The sequence below is a fragment of the Cydia fagiglandana genome, chromosome 2 (assembly GCF_963556715.1).
Source record: "Cydia fagiglandana chromosome 2, ilCydFagi1.1, whole genome shotgun sequence".
NCBI lineage: Eukaryota > Metazoa > Arthropoda > Insecta > Lepidoptera > Tortricidae > Cydia > Cydia fagiglandana.
This window is the reverse complement of record NC_085933.1, coordinates 24,845,226-24,864,611: the sequence shown is the minus strand read 5'-3', so window position 1 is coordinate 24,864,611 and position 19,386 is coordinate 24,845,226. Positions and strand designations below refer to the sequence as shown.

The 19,386-nt window shown below is 38.9% G+C and overlaps 1 protein-coding gene across 1 annotated transcript; it reads left to right on the top strand.

The window, feature by feature from the left end:
- The first annotated feature begins 901 nt into the window (after nucleotides 1–901).
- On the top strand, nucleotides 902–19,170 carry LOC134678982 (maternal protein exuperantia). Its single transcript, XM_063537744.1, has 9 exons — nucleotides 902–1,091; nucleotides 2,823–2,997; nucleotides 12,373–12,525; nucleotides 12,877–13,019; nucleotides 13,441–13,646; nucleotides 13,725–14,003; nucleotides 14,339–14,475; nucleotides 17,860–17,965; nucleotides 18,341–19,170. The coding sequence occupies exons 2-9, from the start codon at nucleotides 2,839–2,841 to the stop codon at nucleotides 18,391–18,393; spliced, it is 1,236 nt and encodes a 411-aa protein (XP_063393814.1). The 5' UTR covers nucleotides 902–1,091; nucleotides 2,823–2,838; the 3' UTR covers nucleotides 18,394–19,170.
- Nucleotides 19,171–19,386: the final 216 nt, after the last annotated feature.

Sequence of the window (19,386 nt, the reverse complement as noted above, 5' to 3'; positions counted from 1 at the left end):
TCTCCAAAATGCAAGGTCCCCTTAGAAAACAGGACCTTAGAACTACTGCTATTTAGCTGTTTTTCTATTTTGATTTCTTGTGAAACCGTAAAATATAGCTGCTTAATGTAATATAATCATAATATAATTAATATTTATCTGGCCACAGAAGAGCCAAAATAGTGTGTAATGTGGAGTCTTGCAAGTTCGCGCTTCGCGTCTCCTTTGACGCGGGCCGAAATACCGACAAAAAACGGAGAACAAGGCGCGAAGACGTGAACAATCTGCGAAATCGACGCCACACTTGCGTTCGCGGCTTCGCCCGCGATTCACGCGCATAGTCTAGAGGAGGCTTAAGGAAGAAAATTCTGCTAGAAAATTCTCGGAGTAATTAACAACGGAGACGCCATGTCTAAAATTTTCGGTACAAAATAGTCTGCCGTTTTTTGCGGGGGAGGGGCACGTCAAATGTATAGGTACGTCATGTCAGATAAACGTCAGTCCATACATATGGTTGACCATTGGCCGCCTATTTTCGACAGAGGGGAATGCCTGTTAATGGCGGCTCCATTGTTAATTACTCCGAGAGAAAATTACCTCTTTTTGATTTACGTACTCTGCATGAATACTCTATGTTACTTCTTATTTGAAAAGCGAATTTGTCTATTTTCAAAGAGAATATGTCGCTATGTTTATTTTGTTTTGTTTGGATATGGTACGTCTGACATTGTCGTTATAAAATATTCGTATATAGCTATCAAGAAAATAATCGACCTCTCCGTACTGAATGGTGTAAGTTTTGATTAATTATTGTATTATCCTTGAAATTCATAATAAATATTATTTCATTCGAATTTTGCCGCTTGACATGATTTATGTTTATATTTCGAGGAAGTTGGAATCATTGAACGCAACCCACGTATAGTTGTTATTTCATTCGTTCTATCGTTCTCTCGCTCGATCGCTATTGCGGTTTGCCGCACACGTGCCGAGATTTTGTGATATTTTATACTTCATTATTTTATTTTACAGCATTTTGCAGAACTACAGTAACAGCGTCCTTTGGAGTCTTTTATATTAATAAACAAAAAAATCAGCAGTAGATTCCAGCTGTGAGTATACTGATTAATTATTTTGACACTGGGGTGGGGCAAATGTCTCTAGGGAGATACCGCCACGTGTCCTATTTTTTTATTTTTCCCCTATTTCTGATTATCATGATTTGCATTTGTTCTGTATAGGGAACTAATTTAAAGTATTTTAGTATGTCGGATGCTTTTCATCATTTACAACAGAGATTGTATTAGTTTTTAATGGCTCCGTGAATTTGTTTTTCATGATCGATTTTTAGGCGCCGGTTTTTTTGCATTTGCCGCAGTACGATGTAACTTTGTTTGCATAGTTTGCGTATTTTGATTGTAATTTGGTCTGTGTTAATTACGTGGCTTCTTAGGTATGAAAATGTAAAATAAGGATGCATTACTCGTACATACAGTATATTAGGAATATAACCTTATTGGCGTTCGCTATTATGACCTCATTAGCCTGCCCACTTAAAAGATATATTTCTATGGCGTCATAAATAAAACCGCGCCTTAACCACCTATAGATCTTAGAAAAAAGACAAGCTCAGCATTTGTTTATTTACATACAAGTATAATATGATGGTTATCAAACAAGTTAGTAACCTAACAGGTGTACAAACAAAATATAAAGAACATGTTAGTACAGAACAGACTGTATATTCAACTGGTACCTTGATTAAAAACAGCCTTGTGGGTAAGAACAAATGCACCACCTATTATGATTACCCAATTACCCATCTTTTTGATAATTCTGTGGTAGTTATGAGAACACTTGTTATCTTATTTAAGATAAGATCATGTAATGATTCCTGTGGTCACCAATCTTTTAGAGTAATTATTGTTTTATTTTCTTTTGACATTGTTATATGTTGCAGAGGTATCAAACTTGAATCTACCTACAAAATTTGTCCTTGCATTCTGCAAGATCTACAGGAAGGGAAGTTTAATAATAGGTATCCAAATATTTGAGACTTTCCTCCTGTATTGCACTCTTTGGTGCTAAGATAGTGACTGGTCTCATAAAATCAATAATAGTAAAACTTAACTGCAACAATTTATACATTATTTGGTTAAATACCTTGACTTTTGGCTATCCAACCTTGTAGATGGTTAATTTAAAGTTTAAATGAGACTGCAAATAGTAGTTCACTCGTTTGTGGCCACAGTACTCATTTGGGGTTAGTTAAATTTACTTTGTGCACTAATTGGGTCTAAATATGTTAACTGATAAGTTTAGCTCAACTACTGTTATCATCCTTTATACTTAAATTCACTGATTCAATTCATTCAATGCCATATTAGAAGTGATAGGTGACTCTATTGCTATTATTAAAATAATATTGCTATTTTTGAACTTAATCTAATATTTTTAGTAGGTAACAGTACTAATAGTATATCAACACTATTTACAGCATTTTTGGGAATAATTAACTCAATATTGCAGGTATTCTGGCATATCTATAAAAGCATTTCTACTAGATCTCACAGTGAGGCAATTGATTCGCTGATAACTACATATAGGACATTTCTGGATATTAGGTATGCCTACACCCTCTCCTTACCCAATTTTTTATAGCAAGTCAGTAGCAAACTGTATGCCTATTATAGTCTCTGATGTTAAGTGGCTTATGGACCCGTCCGTGCAACTCCAGCCAGGGGTGTTACACAAGCGTTGCTGACTTTAAAAACCTGGTACACCTTTTTGGATGAACCCCAACTTTAGTAAAACCTTTAAATAACCATTTGTTTTTGTTGCAGCTAGCAATCAGTGTTAATGGCAATGGTGTCTGAAGCCAAGGTGAACGGCGGCGAGGCGGAGGCGCCCACCGAGCTGCCGCCCGCGCTGGCCGAGAAGCCTGCGGGGCTCCCGCCCGGCAAGTACTCGCTGGTCGGCTGGGACATGGACACTACAGGACGGAGGCTCATCGATGAGGTACAGCCCTTACAACTAGTGTTATTTATCATTGGCATTATTGTCATGACTTTCTAATTAAGTTGGGGTCTTTGTATTGTATTGTAGTATGGGCAATTTTCCGCAACTCGACGTCCTGCGCCTATTTTGCGTGATAAAGTTGGGGTCTTTACATTATTTTTAGTTTTCCTGTTAACCTCTTCGAGCTATCTGTACCTCTTAGTTAGGTACTATTAGTCATATGCCTTATGGGAAAATAGTTCAGAGCCGGAAACCGCTACCAACTTTTAGTATGTTGTTGGGCATGGCATTGGGTCTCCAAAACTGCCGGGAGACGGCGGCGCCGGCCATCTACTTCAGCGGAATGACGTCATCAAAATGACTCCCGCTTCGTTGCGAATATCGCATACTGCACCCAAACTATGCATAGCACATACACGTGTGGGGTATTCAATGAAAGCCAATTAAATAAACTATATTTTATTGATACAAAGTGTATCAAAATATGCAACAGTTTAAGAGAAATTTATAAAATACTAAAAATTACGTAAAAAAATATTCGATTATTTGGGTTTTACAACCAAACCAAAAGTCGGACGATAAAGCAATGTACTACAACATTAAAGATGACGTCTCAAGCCATACACTGATATCAATAAAATCAAAATTGGACCAAATATGTGGAAATTATGCATCAAAATGTAGATATTTGCCCATACAAATGCATAAAAGTAAAAAAAATCAAAATTGGTCATTTTCAGGATAATCCGCATAAGCTTCTAGTATGTTATTAGCAATATGACCTGGATTCTAAAACTGCCGGGAGACCATCTCTGTTGTTCCTCAGTTACAAATAATGACGTCATATAAATAATCACTGCCGAATTTCGTAAAATGTAAATTATAGCTATACCACGAGTCTCACATACACGTGAGTTACATGTAATGAAAGGTTATTAAATGTACTATGATTCACTTAAGAGTGCTATTACATTTCGGGGTTGAGCGAGTTTAGGTATTTTACGCGCTGCGGCAGGCCGTGCGAGCTCAGTATTCCGATCTTCTACCACACTCGCACTACAATGATGGATTAAACATTCTTGATCCTTCGCGAAGCATATTGAAATCAACCATAACAACACTAACTGTACTTAACTTATAAAGTCCTAAAACTGTTATTTGGTAAGTACGAAAATACTAAATGCAGTGCAAATGTACATAGGGGCTGTTCATAAATTACGTCATCTATTTTTGACCCCCCCAACCCTCAAATCATCCAAAAATCATGCTTCGGATGACTCTGTTTCCTCCTACGTCATGCTACCATCATCCGATGTCCAGACCCCCTCCCCCCCTCCCATTTGAAACGACGTAATTTATGAATAGCCCCATACTCGTACTTATGAACGTATATTACTCGAAAGAAATTATAGGTACTCGCTTATTTACAAGAAACAAGTTACAAGAACCTGAAGATACACAGGGTCTGATGATGGAGCTGGAAGGTGGCCACGGGTACCAATCTATCATGTAACTAAACCACTTCGTGTTTGGGCTCGTTTGATTCGTCTCAACAAGATCTTTGACACTGAAGATACACAGGGTCTGATGATGGAGCTGGAAAGTGGCCACGGGTACCAGTCTCTCATGTAACTAAACAATTTCGTGTTTGGGCTCGTTTGATTCGTCTCAACAAGATCTTTGACACAAGACAGTACTCAGGGTCTGATGATGGAGCTGGAAGGTGGTCACCATTACCAATCAACCATACAACTAAACCACATCGTGTTTAGGCTCGTTTTATTCATCTCAACAAGATCTTTGACACTATATAGGTGATACTCAGAGTCTGATGATGGAGCTAGAAGTTGGTTACCGGTACCAATCAACCATGCAACTAAACCACTTCATGTTTAGGCTCGTTTGACTAGTCTCAACAAGATCTTTGACACTAGGTGATACTCAGAGTCTGATGATGGAGCCGGAAGGTGGTCACCGGTACCAATCAACCATGCAACTAAACCACTTCATGTTTAGGCTCGTTTGATTAGTCTCAACAAGATCTTTGACACTAGGTGATACTCAGAGTCTGATGATGGAGCTGGAAGGTGGTCACCGGTACCAATCAACCATGCAACTAAACCACTTCGTGTTTAGGCTCGTTTGATTCGTCTCAACAAGATCTTTGACACTAGGTGATAAACCAAACACAAAGCCCAAACACGAAGTGGTTCAGTTATGTGATAGACTGGTACCCGTCGCCACCTTCGAGCTCCATCATCAGACCCTGAGTAGTATCTTGTGTCAAAGATCTTGTTGCGACGAATCAAACGAGCCCAAACACGAAGTGGTTCAGTTACATGGTAGACTGGTACCCGTGGCCACAGTCCAGCTCCATCATCAGACCCTGAGTACTAACTTGTGTCCAAGGTCTTGTTGAGACGAATCAAACGAGCCCAAACATGAAGTGGTTCAGTTACATGATAGCAGTGTTGGCAAAAAATCAATTCGAATTGACGATTGACGATTGAGAATTGACCGATCAATTCGAATTGACGATTGACGAAACTAATTCTAAATCTACTGATTGAAGATTGACGATTTTACTAATCGTTAATTCGAATTGATCGGTCAATCCTCAATCGTCAATTCGGATTGACGATGACTTTGTATGTACCTACCTAATGTCCTTTTTATTTAGGCCATTGTTGTGAAACTGACCAAATGCGTTCAAAAGCGGTGTCTGAGTTTACCAAAGGTTCCGAAACATGTTTCCGACGGCTATATGAAGGATGTCCTTTTTGGAACATTTTCGGGACATTTCTAGAAATTACCCGATTGCGTTTAAAATCGATATCTGAGGTAAACAGAGGTTTCTAAACATTTTTTCAACTGCAATATTGAAAGGTGTCCTGTTTTGGGACATTTTAGTGACATTCTTTGAAAGTGACTGATTGCATTCAAAATCGATATCTGAGGTGCAAAATATGGTTTCAACAGCAATATTTAGATTCTACACTTTAGCCGCGTACTTACTTTACTACCTGCATTACGCCACCCTGCTGAAAAAAGGTCATTTTTCGGTATTGCCGTCAGAAACATGTTTCGAAACCTTTGGGCACCTCAGATATCGATTTTGAACGCAATCGGTTAATTGGAAGAAATGTCCCATAAATGTCCAGAAAAAAAGGAAACTCCGTCTGTATTGCCGTCGGAAACATGTTACGGAACCTTTGGAAATCTCAGATATCGTTTTAAAGTGCCAACGATCAATTTTAAAAAATGTCCCGAAATGGAAGGGACATCCTTCAATACTGACTATCTTGTGTCAAAGATCTTGTTGAGACGAATAAAACGATTCGTTTCGTTGCACGGTTGATTGGTACCGGTGACCACCTTCCGGCTCCATCATCAGACTCTGAGTACTATCTTGTGTCAAAGATCTTGTTGAGACGAATCAAACGAGCCCAAACACGAAATGGTTTAGTTGCATGGTTGATTAGTACCGGTGACCACATTCCGGCTCCATCATCAGACCCTGAGTACTATCTTGTGTCAAAGATCTTGTTGAGACGAATAAAACGAGCCTAAACACGAAGTGGTTTAGTTTCATGGTTGATTGGTACTGGTGACCACCTTCCGGCTCCATCATCAGACCCTGAGTACTATCTTAAGTCAAAGATCTTGTTGAGCCGAATCAAACGAGCCCAAACACGAAGTGGTTTAGTTGCATGGTTGATTGGTACCGGTGACCACCTTTCGGCTCCATCATCAGACCCTGTGTACTATTTTGTGTCAAAGAATTTGTTAAGACGAATAAAACGAGCCTAAACACGAAGTGGTTTAGTTGCATGGTTGATTGGTACCGGTGACCACCTTCCGGCTCCATCATCAGACCCTGAGTACTATCTTGTGTCAAAGATCTTGTTGAGACGAATCAAACAAGCCCAAACACGAAATGGTTTAGTTGCAAGGTTGATTAGTACCGGTGACCACCTTCCAGTTCCATCATCAGACCCTGAGTACTATATTGTGTCAAAGATTTTGTTGAGACGAATCAAACAAGCCCAAACACGAAATGGTTTAGTTGCATGGTTGATTAGTACCGGTGACCACCTTCCGGCTCCATCATCAGACCCTGAGTACTATTTTGTGTCAAAGATCTTGTTAAGACGAATAAAACGAGCCTAAACAAGAAGTGGTTTAGTTGCATGGTTGATTGGTACCGGTGACCACCTTCCGGCTCCATCATCAGACCCTGAGTACTATCTTGTGTCAAAGATCTTGTTGAGATGAATAAAACGAGCCTAAACACAAAGTGGTTTAGTTGCATGGTTGATTGGTACCGGTGACCACCTTCCGGCTACATCATCAGACCCTGAGTACTATCTTGAGTCAAATAAATACATATAGAATGTCAGGTCGTTTCAAATATTTTTAATCCTGTCCGGTAGTTTATTAAACTGTACCATTATAAATTATAATACTATAAAAACAGTTCTAGGATCAAAGTCTGTCGTTGCGGTTTACACGCACACAGTATAGCGTTTTACACGGCGCCCGCCGCACACAATGATAAAAAACCTCGTCGTCGCCGTTGAAAATGTGCGGAGCCGACCGACACGCGTCCTGCCTGTACAAGCTCTGCCGCGGCACTGAGCTGGCGAGCGCGCGTCATCGGTAATATAGAGTAGTTTTCAAAAAATTGCCAAAAAATTATAGTAGAATTTCATAAACACTAATGTATACCAACAGTATAAGCAAACGTTGCAGATTGCTTGAATATGAAAATGACTTCGATATTAAGTAGATTTTCGTAGAAATTGACACTTGTTTCGGAGAGAAAATTGAGTTCGTTTTACTTTGATTTTCTCTTTCTCAAAGGTATGTAGGAAAAATATCGTTTGATGTCTAAAGTACAGGGTATTAGTAATACAAAATAGCCAGGTTTAGCAGAGTAAACTTCTCAACATTTCCAAATAAGAGCTTGCCGTTCAGTGCTTCACGCCGTTTTTCGGAAACGACCATCAGAAAAAAATTCATTACTAATTTAATAAGTCCTTTTTCTAATATTTACAACGATATTTAAAAAGATAAGAAGACGCTTTTACTGGAACAAGTACTCATTGTTTCTAATAATGAGCACAAAGTCCTGAATTTCGTCGACTAGTATCATCAATTTTGCATTATTTCGACTTTTCTTGTAAGAGCGCTCTTAAACATTGTTTGTAAAAAAAATTTACGGTTTCAGAGCTAGAAACAACGAAATACCACTTTTTATGGAAAAAGTAGATATGTATCAATTTTATAGCTAAACTAAAACCGTTAAAAAAATTTTGCGTATAATATTTGAAAAACTAGTTATTCAACTATATATCACAATTTAAATTTTACATTTCCGACAAAAACTGTGGAAGGTGTGGAAAAAAAACTAAAGCGCCCCAACAATTCTACCTTAATGCGCTCATATTATGCAAAGAATAGTTCTATTTATCGAGTATTAAATGAATGAACATTACATAAAATACATGAAAACGACATTTTCGAATGGAACCATAATTAAAAAAATAATAATTTACTTGATAGTAAGCAAAATACTGTTTCTTTAAGTACCTAATCTCCTCCTTTCAAAGTCGGTTAAAATGTGGCTTTTGTAACTTGGGCTACAAAGACAAATAAATTGACACCTCATTTATCAGAATCAGTTCAGTTGTTTCATGTAAAAAATACATAGTTACATACGTAGATAGCAGTTCCTGCTGTAGTCGCGGTAAATATTAACTAATATGAAATAGACTCTTATTGTCATGGCCTAACGCTACATTATTAGAGAAATGTAAAGTTACATGCCAGTAAGTAGGTACATGCCTAATACAAAATGCCTTATCGAGGTAAATACCATATCAGTTCACTTAATGCGATACATAATTATATATTTAAGCCTCGATTAGCCTTGTACATACATACATCACTGGCTCAGTGACCCAAAGCAAAGAGGATCTTGGCCTCTGGCACAAAAGAGCGTCACTCTGCCCTATTCTGCGCCACTTCGCGCCAGTTGGGTATTCTTATGAAAGTAGAATCTTGATTGGTGCAAGGGTATCAAGGCTGAGCTGAGAAGGCTAGCAGAATTTTCCCTCTGATCCTCCGAAAGAAATACAGGTCACCCCTCTGATCATTCGAAGCCTCCATAAGGCATCTTGCTAACTCATCGAGGCGACGCCCGCTAGGCCTGCTAACATCTACGGCCTGAGGGTTTCAACGTTAGATGCCAAGCCACGCCAGGCCATAATAGTAAAGGTCTAATTATTGAATTTTAATTTTTTGTCCGACTAGTTACGGCAGAATTTGCTATCTATGCGTGCATGTGTAGGTACAGTTTGCATGAAACTACTGAACTGATTTTGATAAATTAGGTGTCAATTTATTTGTCTTTGTAGACCAGGTCACAAAAGCTACATTTTAACCGACTTTGAAAGGAGGAGATTAGGTACTTAAAGAAACAGTATTTTGCTTACTTATCAAGTAAATTATTATTTTTTTAAGTGTGGTTCCATTCAAAAATGTCGTTTTCATGTATTTTATGTAATGTTCATTCATTTAATACTTGATAAATAGAACTATTATTTGCATAATATGAGCGCATTAAGGTAGAATTGTTGGGGCGCTTTAGTTTTTTTTCCACACCTTCCACAGTTTTTGTCGGAAATGTAAAATTTAAATCGTGATATACAGGGTGGAAAGGCACGACGATCCTTCCCGGAAGTATTAGGTCGTTTAAGTGATACAGAGCAGATTGGTAATGGTAAGAATCGTTAATTGAGTAAAAAATAAAAATAGCAAATTTTCTACTTTTTAAGTGTGGTGATAACCCTATAGCATGTGCACATGACTGCTAGGTTAAGGATCTCCGTCGGGAAAGCTCGGGACTTTACGCTTTTTTCCGATCGTTGACAGAATCGCAATGATGTATGAATGACGCATAAATGACAAATAAATCAAATGAATGCAAAAATATTACAAACAATTTTATTACTTCCTTAGATAATTACTTTTTGCCAATATTTAACACTATCTTCTCTTCACATACGGTTTTCAAATGTACCTCCGTGTTTTATAATGTACGCCGCAGCCCGCACCCGAGCCCGCGCACATTGCCCACATGTCATTTCACTGAAGAAGAAAGAGAAGAGTTTTGTAGTAGATATTTGATAATGTTCCTCATTTTTCCTCCGCAGATTGTCAAAAGCAGCAATAAAATTAGCCTTTATACTCTGTCTGTCTGTCTTTATACTTCATTTCGTCCGCAGTTTAACATTCCGTTTGGTACACCATATCTTTTACACAGTCCCACAAATTTAAATAACCACGAGCATCTAACAACGGTATTTTTATTTGAAGAATATGACATTAGATAAGTAAAGTTAAATGACAATTTAATTTCAAACATCAGACGACTTGTCTATTTCCTACCACGCAAGAAGGTTTGTTAGTTAGGTATTTAAGAAGTACCTATTTATTCTTGATGTATTCTTAGTAGATATTTTTTTTTGCAAATTCATTTGATCTATCAAACACAACCTACTTGTATTTTTTTATTATTTTAGATAGTTTCCAATTATTCGAAAATAATTTTGTGAAACGTGATAAGAAACTAAAACCTTTTTATAAGTCAAGGAAACCAGAGATATTTATAAGACGATTGCGTACTTTTGAGTGGTTGTCAATGTCACAATTTACTGACGTTGTAAACAATGTTGTGGTTAGTATTATTAATATCAAGGAATAACATAACATTCAAGTATTGAACAAGTGGAACCACTAAGAAAGCGAAAAGCCTGCAACGATTCTTACGGTGTTGTAAGCAGACCTAAGAATAGTTGGATGGCAACAAATTAGTACAATTTCTGTCGTATACAGATTGTTTACTAGTAAGTTCATTGACCTTGTCACCTGTTAGGGTTAGAACAAAGTAGTTTTTTGCATGGATGTTTAAAAGGCCATAATTTAGAAACGGTTGCCCATATTAACATAGTTTCTATGGAGAAAATGTAGAGTTTAGGCTAAACAATCACCCTTTTGCGGAAAGGATCGTCGTGCCTTTCCACCCTGTATAGTTGAATAACTAGTTTTTCAAATATTATACGCAAAAAATTTTTGACGGTTTTAGTTTAGCTATAAAATTGATACATATCTACTTTTTCCATAAAAAGTGGTATTTCGTTGTTTCTAGCTCTGAAACCGTACATTTTTTTATAAACAATGTTTAAGTGAATCATAGTACATTTAATAACCTTTCATTACATGTAACTCACGTGTATGTGAGACTCGTGGTATAGCTATAATTTACATTTTACGAAATTCGGCAGTGATTATTTATATGACGTCATTATTTGTAACTGAGGAACAACATAGATGGTCTCCCGGCAGTTTTAGAATCCAGGTCATACTGCTAATAACATACTAGAAGCTTATGCGGATTATCCTGAAAATGACCAATTTTGATTTTTTTAACTTTTATGCATTTGTATGGGCAAATATCTACATTTTGATGCATAATTTCCACATATTTGTTCCAATTTTGATTTTATTGATATCAGTGTATGGCTTGAGACGTCATCTTTAATGTTGTAGTACGTTGCTTTATCGTCCGACTTTTGGTTTGGTTGTAAAACCCAAATAATCGAATATTTTTTTACGTAATTTTTAGTATTTTATAAATTTCTCTTAAACTGTTGCATATTTTGATACACTTTGTATCAATAAAATATAGTTTATTTAATTGGCTTTCATTGAATACCCCACACGTGTATGTGCTATGCATAGTTTGGGTGCAGTATGCAATATTCGCAACGAAGCGGGAGTCATTTTGATGACGTCATTCCGCTGAAGTAGATGGCCGGCGCCGCCGTCTCCCGGCAGTTTTGGAGACCCAATGCCATGCCCAACAACATACTAAAAGTTGGTAGCGGTTTCCGGCTCTGAACTATCTCTGCGAGCGTTTCCCATAAGGCATGGCACTATATTACCTGATATATAATCATTTTCCATCATATTTTCATGGAAACATATGAACTTATCTTGCTATTTCAGTCAGTCTTGGTACAAAAAGTACTGACGTTGACTGAAGTAGCATGACAGATACGAACTTTTCCGAGTAAATACGATGGAAAACGATTATTATTATTATTATTCTGTAAGCAGGCAGGCAGTTGTGACAACTGATATTGCCTGTATCCAGTAATCATTTACAGTTATCATTGACAAGTAAATGTATAAATGTGTTTGTCTAATTTATTTTTAAATTGGTTCACATTTTGTGCTGAAACCACATCTTGGTGGATTGGATTATGCATTTCATCTGTACCTATGTTAAAACTAAGGTGTCGGTTGCAGATCTGCCAAATTGCAGCTTACACACCGAAGCAGCAGTACTCGCAGTACATCATGCCGTACGGCGACCTCAACCCGGGAGCGCGGCGCCGCCACAACGTGCGCGTCGTCACCGTGGGCCGCTACCGCATGCTCAAGGACACCAACACCCACAAGGTCAACTCTCCTGCCTACATTGCCCAGGGCCAAGCCCCCTCCCCCCCGTCTTCAGAAAAACTCTTTGAACAGCATGAATCGCTTGAATCAGTCAGTCAGTAGCCCAAACAGTCGTAATAGGGTTTTTAAAAAACCGGCCAATGGCGAGTCGGACTCTCGCATGAAGGGTTCTGTACCATTACGCAAAAAACTCCAACAAAATCACGTTTGTTGTATGGGAGCCCCACTTATTTTGTTTTTAGTATATGGAGTTATAACGGCAACGACGTGTTGACAAGCCGAAAGACGTGTTGATTAAAATTTATCCTATTTGCGGCAGCAAACATGTTAACATGGTTTTATTAATTGCAGATATTGAAGACAAAGTCTGAGATATCAGCACTAACAGACTTTTTGGACTGGCTGGAGAAGGAGAAGGGAGATGGAAGTGTGATCCTCATCTACCACGAGCCCCGCCGCCTCAGCCCCACCATGCTACTTGAAGCACTCACCAGGTATGTCAGTTATAATGATCATTAATCTTTTCAACTTTATCAGCCACAATATATATTTTCTTTTGTGTACACCTTGATTTTTCAGTAACATAGTGGCACCAGTAGGGAATGCAAATCGGTTATTTTTTGTATGGAAATAATCGGTTATTAACCGAAACCGCGGTTATTTCCATGCAAAAAATAACCGATTTGCATTCCTTAGGCACCAGTGACCGACAGGGAACCAGTAACACTCCAATTTTTATCCAACAAAATAAGGGTAGGGAACCAAACTCCTAATACGGCAACACTGTGCAGCTACTGGACAGGGTCAGATTACTGGTTCACTGTTGGTTACTGTGCCACTAGCCAGTAAATTAGTCGGGTTTTAGTTTCATGAATAAAATTTGATCAATAGTTTTATGTAAACATTTTTTGTCAGGTACAAGTTGCTGGACCGCTTCAAGTCGATCGTGGCCGGGTTCGCGGACAGCTACGCGCTGGCGGCCGACAAGTGCAAGGCCACCGTCAAGTCCGTCTCCCTCCGCGTGCTGGCGCGCGTGCTGCTGGACGCGGACTCGCTGGCCGTGGACTCCGCGCTCGACCGCGCCGCCGCCGCCTACCGCATCGTCGAGCATCTCGCACAGGGTGAGGGACAGTTGGACAAGTTTATAGCCTTGGTGGTACGGTGACAGTATGTAGTGAGCGAGCGATCCCTGTCCGCAGGCGAGCAGCAGGAGGCGGGCGCGGGCGGCGAGGGCACGCTGCGCGACATGGTGGAGACGGCGCGGGCGTGGGCGCGGCCGGTGCACACGGAGCTGGCGGCGCTGGCGAGCCTCAAGCTGCTGCTGGAGCGCCAGAACACCTTCCGGCCCGTGTTCGCGCCGCTGCTGCGCTCCGCCCGCCCCGAGCGCAAGCGCGTCACGCAGCTGCGCCGCCTGCTGGCCGACGCCGGCCTGCTCTACGCCGACCTCTCCACCGCCTGGACCGACAACAAGCTGGCGGGTATGTGCTACCTGGTATTCATTAATTTCGCCACCGGCATTTTCCGCATCACCGCACTCTCCGTTCGGTTTTCACTTAGGCTACAATCTAATAATTATATCGCACTCGCGTGAAAATTAAACTGACCGCTCGACGTCGACGTCGTGAACGTGGAACGACAGTTAATGCTCTCAAATATGGACTTACTGTGGCGTTACAATTTAAATTTAATTTTAATGTTCGTTGACAAATGATCAACGATATACTGTACATAGCGAGATACTATACATACGGTCACGAGTGATGACCTACTCGAGTGAAGGCAACAACAACTCCATTAATAATGTAATCCCCAGGTCTAGAGAAGCAAATGGCGGCCCTCGCGGTGACGGCGAAGGAGGAAGACATCAAGGAGCTGATAGAGATCTTCGACTGCCACTTCGACCCCGCCAAGGAGCCCAAGGGACCCAAGCCGCGCACGCCACGGAACAGGGTCCGGGTGAGTGCTAACACTTGTGTATCTTTATACATTTAGTTATACAGGGTATCCAGTAATTAATGGACAACCTTCTAACCATCGACAGGGCACCTTAGGCTGGTCCAGAAAATGCACTTATAGGTCTAGTAAAAGTTTCGTGGTTTTCGAGATAATCGCACTTTTCTAATTTTGGTTCCTTGTTTCACTGTAATGATCGCTTAGGCCACAAATGAAATAGTACATTTCGATGCTAGTGCGGAAGGTATGTCATTACTTGAATAATGACATTTCCGCACGTGTATCGAACGACGTTTTGTAATACAGTTGCGAAAAAATAAGAAAAACATTGTTAATCGTACACTAAACAAAAGTGGTAACAGTGACAGCTCGGTTAGACGTCGTCTTTAAGTATATTATATCTATGGGCGTTTGGCAGCTATTCCGTTCCATTCAGTCAACTTATTAAGAACGGAATTTTCAATATTGAATATTAAAAAATAAACGTGTTATAATGATGAAGAGGTAAGTAATTAAATATGAAATATGTAATATTTTTCGTATTCTTACATATACGGTAGGTTTTTATGCTGATTACGACGTTTAAAGGAAACTAATATTAACACTCATCAATAAGTAGTCGTGAATAACAAGTATAAATTTAAAAAAATTGGAAAAGTAAAAAGCACTAGTTCGAGATAACCAACTTTCCGCACGCTAAACAGCTACGTAAAGTAGCACTTTTTGAGCAACTGTATTAAAAAGATTTTTACCTTCTGTTTTTGAAAAATATTCTCAAATAGGCCTGCTAACCGATAGGCAATACAGTTTTTCCATAGCCAAGGTTTATTTTTAGAAGACCTTAATCCAAAAAATTACACTTGTACTCTAACATTTTCAAGAAGTCTGATCGCTTGTGGTGAAAAAAAAATGTATGGAGAACAGAGTGGCTGACTTTCTTAAAAATAGTTTCATCATCATCAGTATTTAAGAGCTATGCTCTTGTCAGTGGAGTAATCGCCACTCTTCTTTTTGCTGGGCCAGCCTTTTAACTCCCTCGTACGACACGACAGAAACTTTTTCTTTTATTTGGCTGAGATATGTGAGCCTGGGCCTTCCTCTGCCTCTTTTCCCCTCAATCTTGCCCTCCAGGATGTTTAAAAAGAATCTGTCGTGCCGTATCAAGTGGCCAACCATCTTGCCCCTTCTGTTAGCTATTGTGTCTAACAGGCATCTCTTCTCTCCTGCCATGCTCAGGACCTCTTCGTTCGTCTTCCTTTCTGTCCAGCTAATCTAAAATAGTTTATCTAATACTAATTATTTAGTTTATCTAATACTAAAAGTTTATCTAATACTAATTCTAAAATGGTATCACACATGCTATTTATATTTCTACAAACAAAGATATGGCCTAGATGGTGATTAAAGTGAAGTATGGTGGTAACTAGTAAAAAAGACAGAAAAGTGCGATTATCTCGCAGCCAGCCAGGGCCAGCCTAAGGTGCCCTGTCGATGGTTAGAAGGTTGTCCATTAATTACTGAACACCCTGTATATCTAGAAATGCCACAGTTTGATTTGTTAAAATTTAAAGTCTGTATCTTTAGGTATTTGTTTTGTTGTTCTAATTATCTTATTTCTTTCATATTATTGTCCTGTGTATGTGTGTTTTATGGAATAAATGTCTTTCTTCTTCTTCTTCTTCTATTTAAATAAAACTAAACCAACAATTTGTTAATTTTCGGGTAGTTATAAAATTTATTGGTTAACCAACCAAATACAGTCACTGAACGACCTGACTTTAACCTACATCATTTGATCATGTAATGTTTTCATTTATTCTTAACAGGCGTAAGGAGCCATTTGAGGGTAGATTTTGTTTACTTTTATTTAAATACCTATAGATACAGTAAGGTTTACTTTTATTTAAATCCCTGTACCTAAAGATACAGAGTATAGGCATAAACATTTTTTTTGTACAATCTTTTTGGACGCGATGGTTCCTGGTCCGATCACGACACAATATGAGATTTAAAGATTACACAAATTCGTCATTTTTAGGTGCTATATTTAGTGCCACCAATGCCATAAATTTGTGCCACATTGTAACCACGGTACCGTTATGGTCGGGCAGGGGTACGAGGATTCTAGCCCCACCGCACCAAGATAACAAGTTTTGGTTTATGTATTATTTTGTTTATATTATACAGGGTGAAATTTAATTCACTGGCCAAATTGAAACAACCGAAAGAACTCGAAAAAATATTAAACACGTGTTTTTTCTTTTAATACCGCTCAGTACATTTTTTTCGAAATAACTCCTCATCAAGTTGTCCTAAAAACCTCGTACGTTATGGTGAACCGACAACTACCCACTACACCCGCTTCTCTCTTATCAGTTAAGGTCATTGACACCCCGCCCCTCCCGCTGTTTGCAATCGCGTCACCAATTATGAACCCTATTGCAGCGAGATTACCTACATAAGTTGCTAATTTTTCCTTTCATATTAACGTGCTTAGAACCGTCAAAATGCAAAGGCAACCCATTTTTAATCTAAAATGTTATTTCTGACTAATGATTATTAACAAAACGTCCGTGGCTTAAAAACAATGAGTAAAAACTAGGTCAGGAATCTTTGCATTCAGGCGTATTTAAAAAATTGAATCAACTTACGTACATTTGATTAAAAATCGACGCGATTAACGAAAGTCCCACGAGATGGTACTCTTGGATTCAATCCTTGTCTGCGAAGGCGTGGAACGGATTCCATTTCGTATAATCTTTGTGCACCACGTAAACACTCACCACTTAATAAATAACACCGTACCACTTCGTAATATTCCCGGTTCGAAAACATTTTTTTTAACCTTAGTACGCGCGCGATTATTATTTTAAGGTTGGCGAGTGACGAGTGACTAATCATTTATGCTTACCGTTATGTTTACCGCTAGCACGGAATGGTTTAGTTTAGACTACCCTCGAAATTGATAAACCTGCCTACCATCGCCAACACTAACTGGGTGGACCCTATTGCAACGATTATAAGGTTTAGTGAAGGTCAGATAAGGGTTTTGCAGATGTTGTTGTTAAAACCTACTATTAGGTTTGTTTACATTTGTGGTAATAGGGTGACCACGACTCGTGGAAAATATTTAAAAATTGAAAAATGAAAATTAAAAAAAAGTGTACTCTTTTTTTTCGCTAAATAGATTCCTTAAGTGTAACCCAGTGCCGGGAATGAATATGGCCAGTGATTTAAATTTCACCCTGTATAGTGTACTGAACTATTTGAATACTTTGGGTGCTATACTATATGACTCTGACTGAACACACACATAATCTATATCGTATACTATTTGGTAAATGCTTGTGTTATAAATCTGTCTGTATGTGCATTTCGCAGGGCACCAGCGCGGGCGAGGCGGGGGAGGGCGAGGGCGAGGGGTCGGGCAGCACGAGCGAGTCGCAGAACAGCTCGCCGCACAACTCGCCCACCAAGACTAATAATGGTAACACTTCATTTACTCAACTAAATAATTTTTTGTCAATAATGACATTTTTGATACAAGCTTTTATTGCTATCAGCACTTTTCTGTCAAACGGCAACTTATATTCATCGAAGCAATTCTATATATTGCATTGTTTGATTGACCAAAGCGTAGCGAAGGTCAACGTTTTGACTCGGGCATTTTGTTGTCGTATGTCTGGAGAGACATGTTTACTGAGTAAATGGCAAAATTGCAGATAATTTGTATCGCAAACTTCCAAAAAATTGCTACAGACATTTTACATGACAGCTAATCCGCATTAAAATAAACTGACAGTTTTGATTTGCACGTATAACGATCAACATTATGATTCTTACAGTAGTGTTTTGTTTCCAGACGTGTCAGCAGGGGACTCGTCGCGGCAGCCCGAGGCGGTGGCGGCGAACTAAGCGTTACATTAACTTTTCTACCCGCGTCTAGTACCGTAACAGAGCCATAGGGATGTGACAAAAACATTTATTCGTATTACACACTAGGTTAAGACTTGGAATTGAACGGCATTTGTTTTGCATGCGGCGGTGAACGAATTCACATTTTTTTCTTTTAATTTTGTTTCAACAAACACTTTTGTTTCTTGCGCATGACGTTCTTATATTATAAATAGATGTTTAACGTGTAGATGAGTGCCTTAGCAACTCAGTGTATTAAGATATAACGTTTTGTATATCCACATATATTTTTGTCTAAAGCCGTAAGCGATGTTTTGTTGAGTTGCATAGTGTGATATTACAGACGGGCCGTATTTTATATCACAGTTTTAAAGGGCTTGAGGATGATAAGTTAAATGGGGGCTTGGAACAAGCATTTAAAAAGTACAAGTTGTCGTACTTTTATTTATTTCAGAGTTACTTCTTATTTATTGAGTGCAATCACTGTAACGGATGGACTGATTTTTTACATCCGAGATTTTAAAGAAAAGTTTATTTATTTTTTCTCGATTCCTACGCATTGTAAGTTTCTAGGATTGCATTACCGACGGCAGTAGACGTTCACATTTTGTTTGCCATAAATAATTTTCTGATAAGGATTTTGTTCTCCATCCAGTGAAGCTACGTAAAGCAGTGTGTACCTATTAACTTACCTCTAATTTAGTTAGCTTTAACATAGACTGTACATATTATTTAATTTCTTATTTTGTTCAGATCTCTAATAAATATGTAAGTCTACTTTACTTTTTTTATTGAATAGCCAGCTTCTATTTCAGAAACCCTGAGTGCTGCCTATGTAGGTACTTAAACCTTTTCTTTATGGTAGTCACAAGCCCAATCATACTATAGCACAGAATAAATAATAGTACTAGGTACAGAAGACTCACTCTAACGAAACGCGTCTGTTACGATCAGCACAGATATGGCCGCTAGATGGCGACAGCGCCACGCGCG

Bases quoted from the DNA above. Each gene is read 5' to 3' on its own strand.
- LOC134678982 (XM_063537744.1), top strand. From the start codon at position 2,839: ATGGCAATGGTGTCTGAAGCCAAGGTGAACGGCGGCGAGGCGGAGGCG. The intron at 13,647-13,724 runs GTGAGGGACAGT...CCCTGTCCGCAG, and splicing joins CGTCGAGCATCTCGCACAGG to GCGAGCAGCAGGAGGCGGGC. The intron at 14,004-14,338 runs GTATGTGCTACC...TGTAATCCCCAG, and splicing joins GACCGACAACAAGCTGGCGG to GTCTAGAGAAGCAAATGGCG.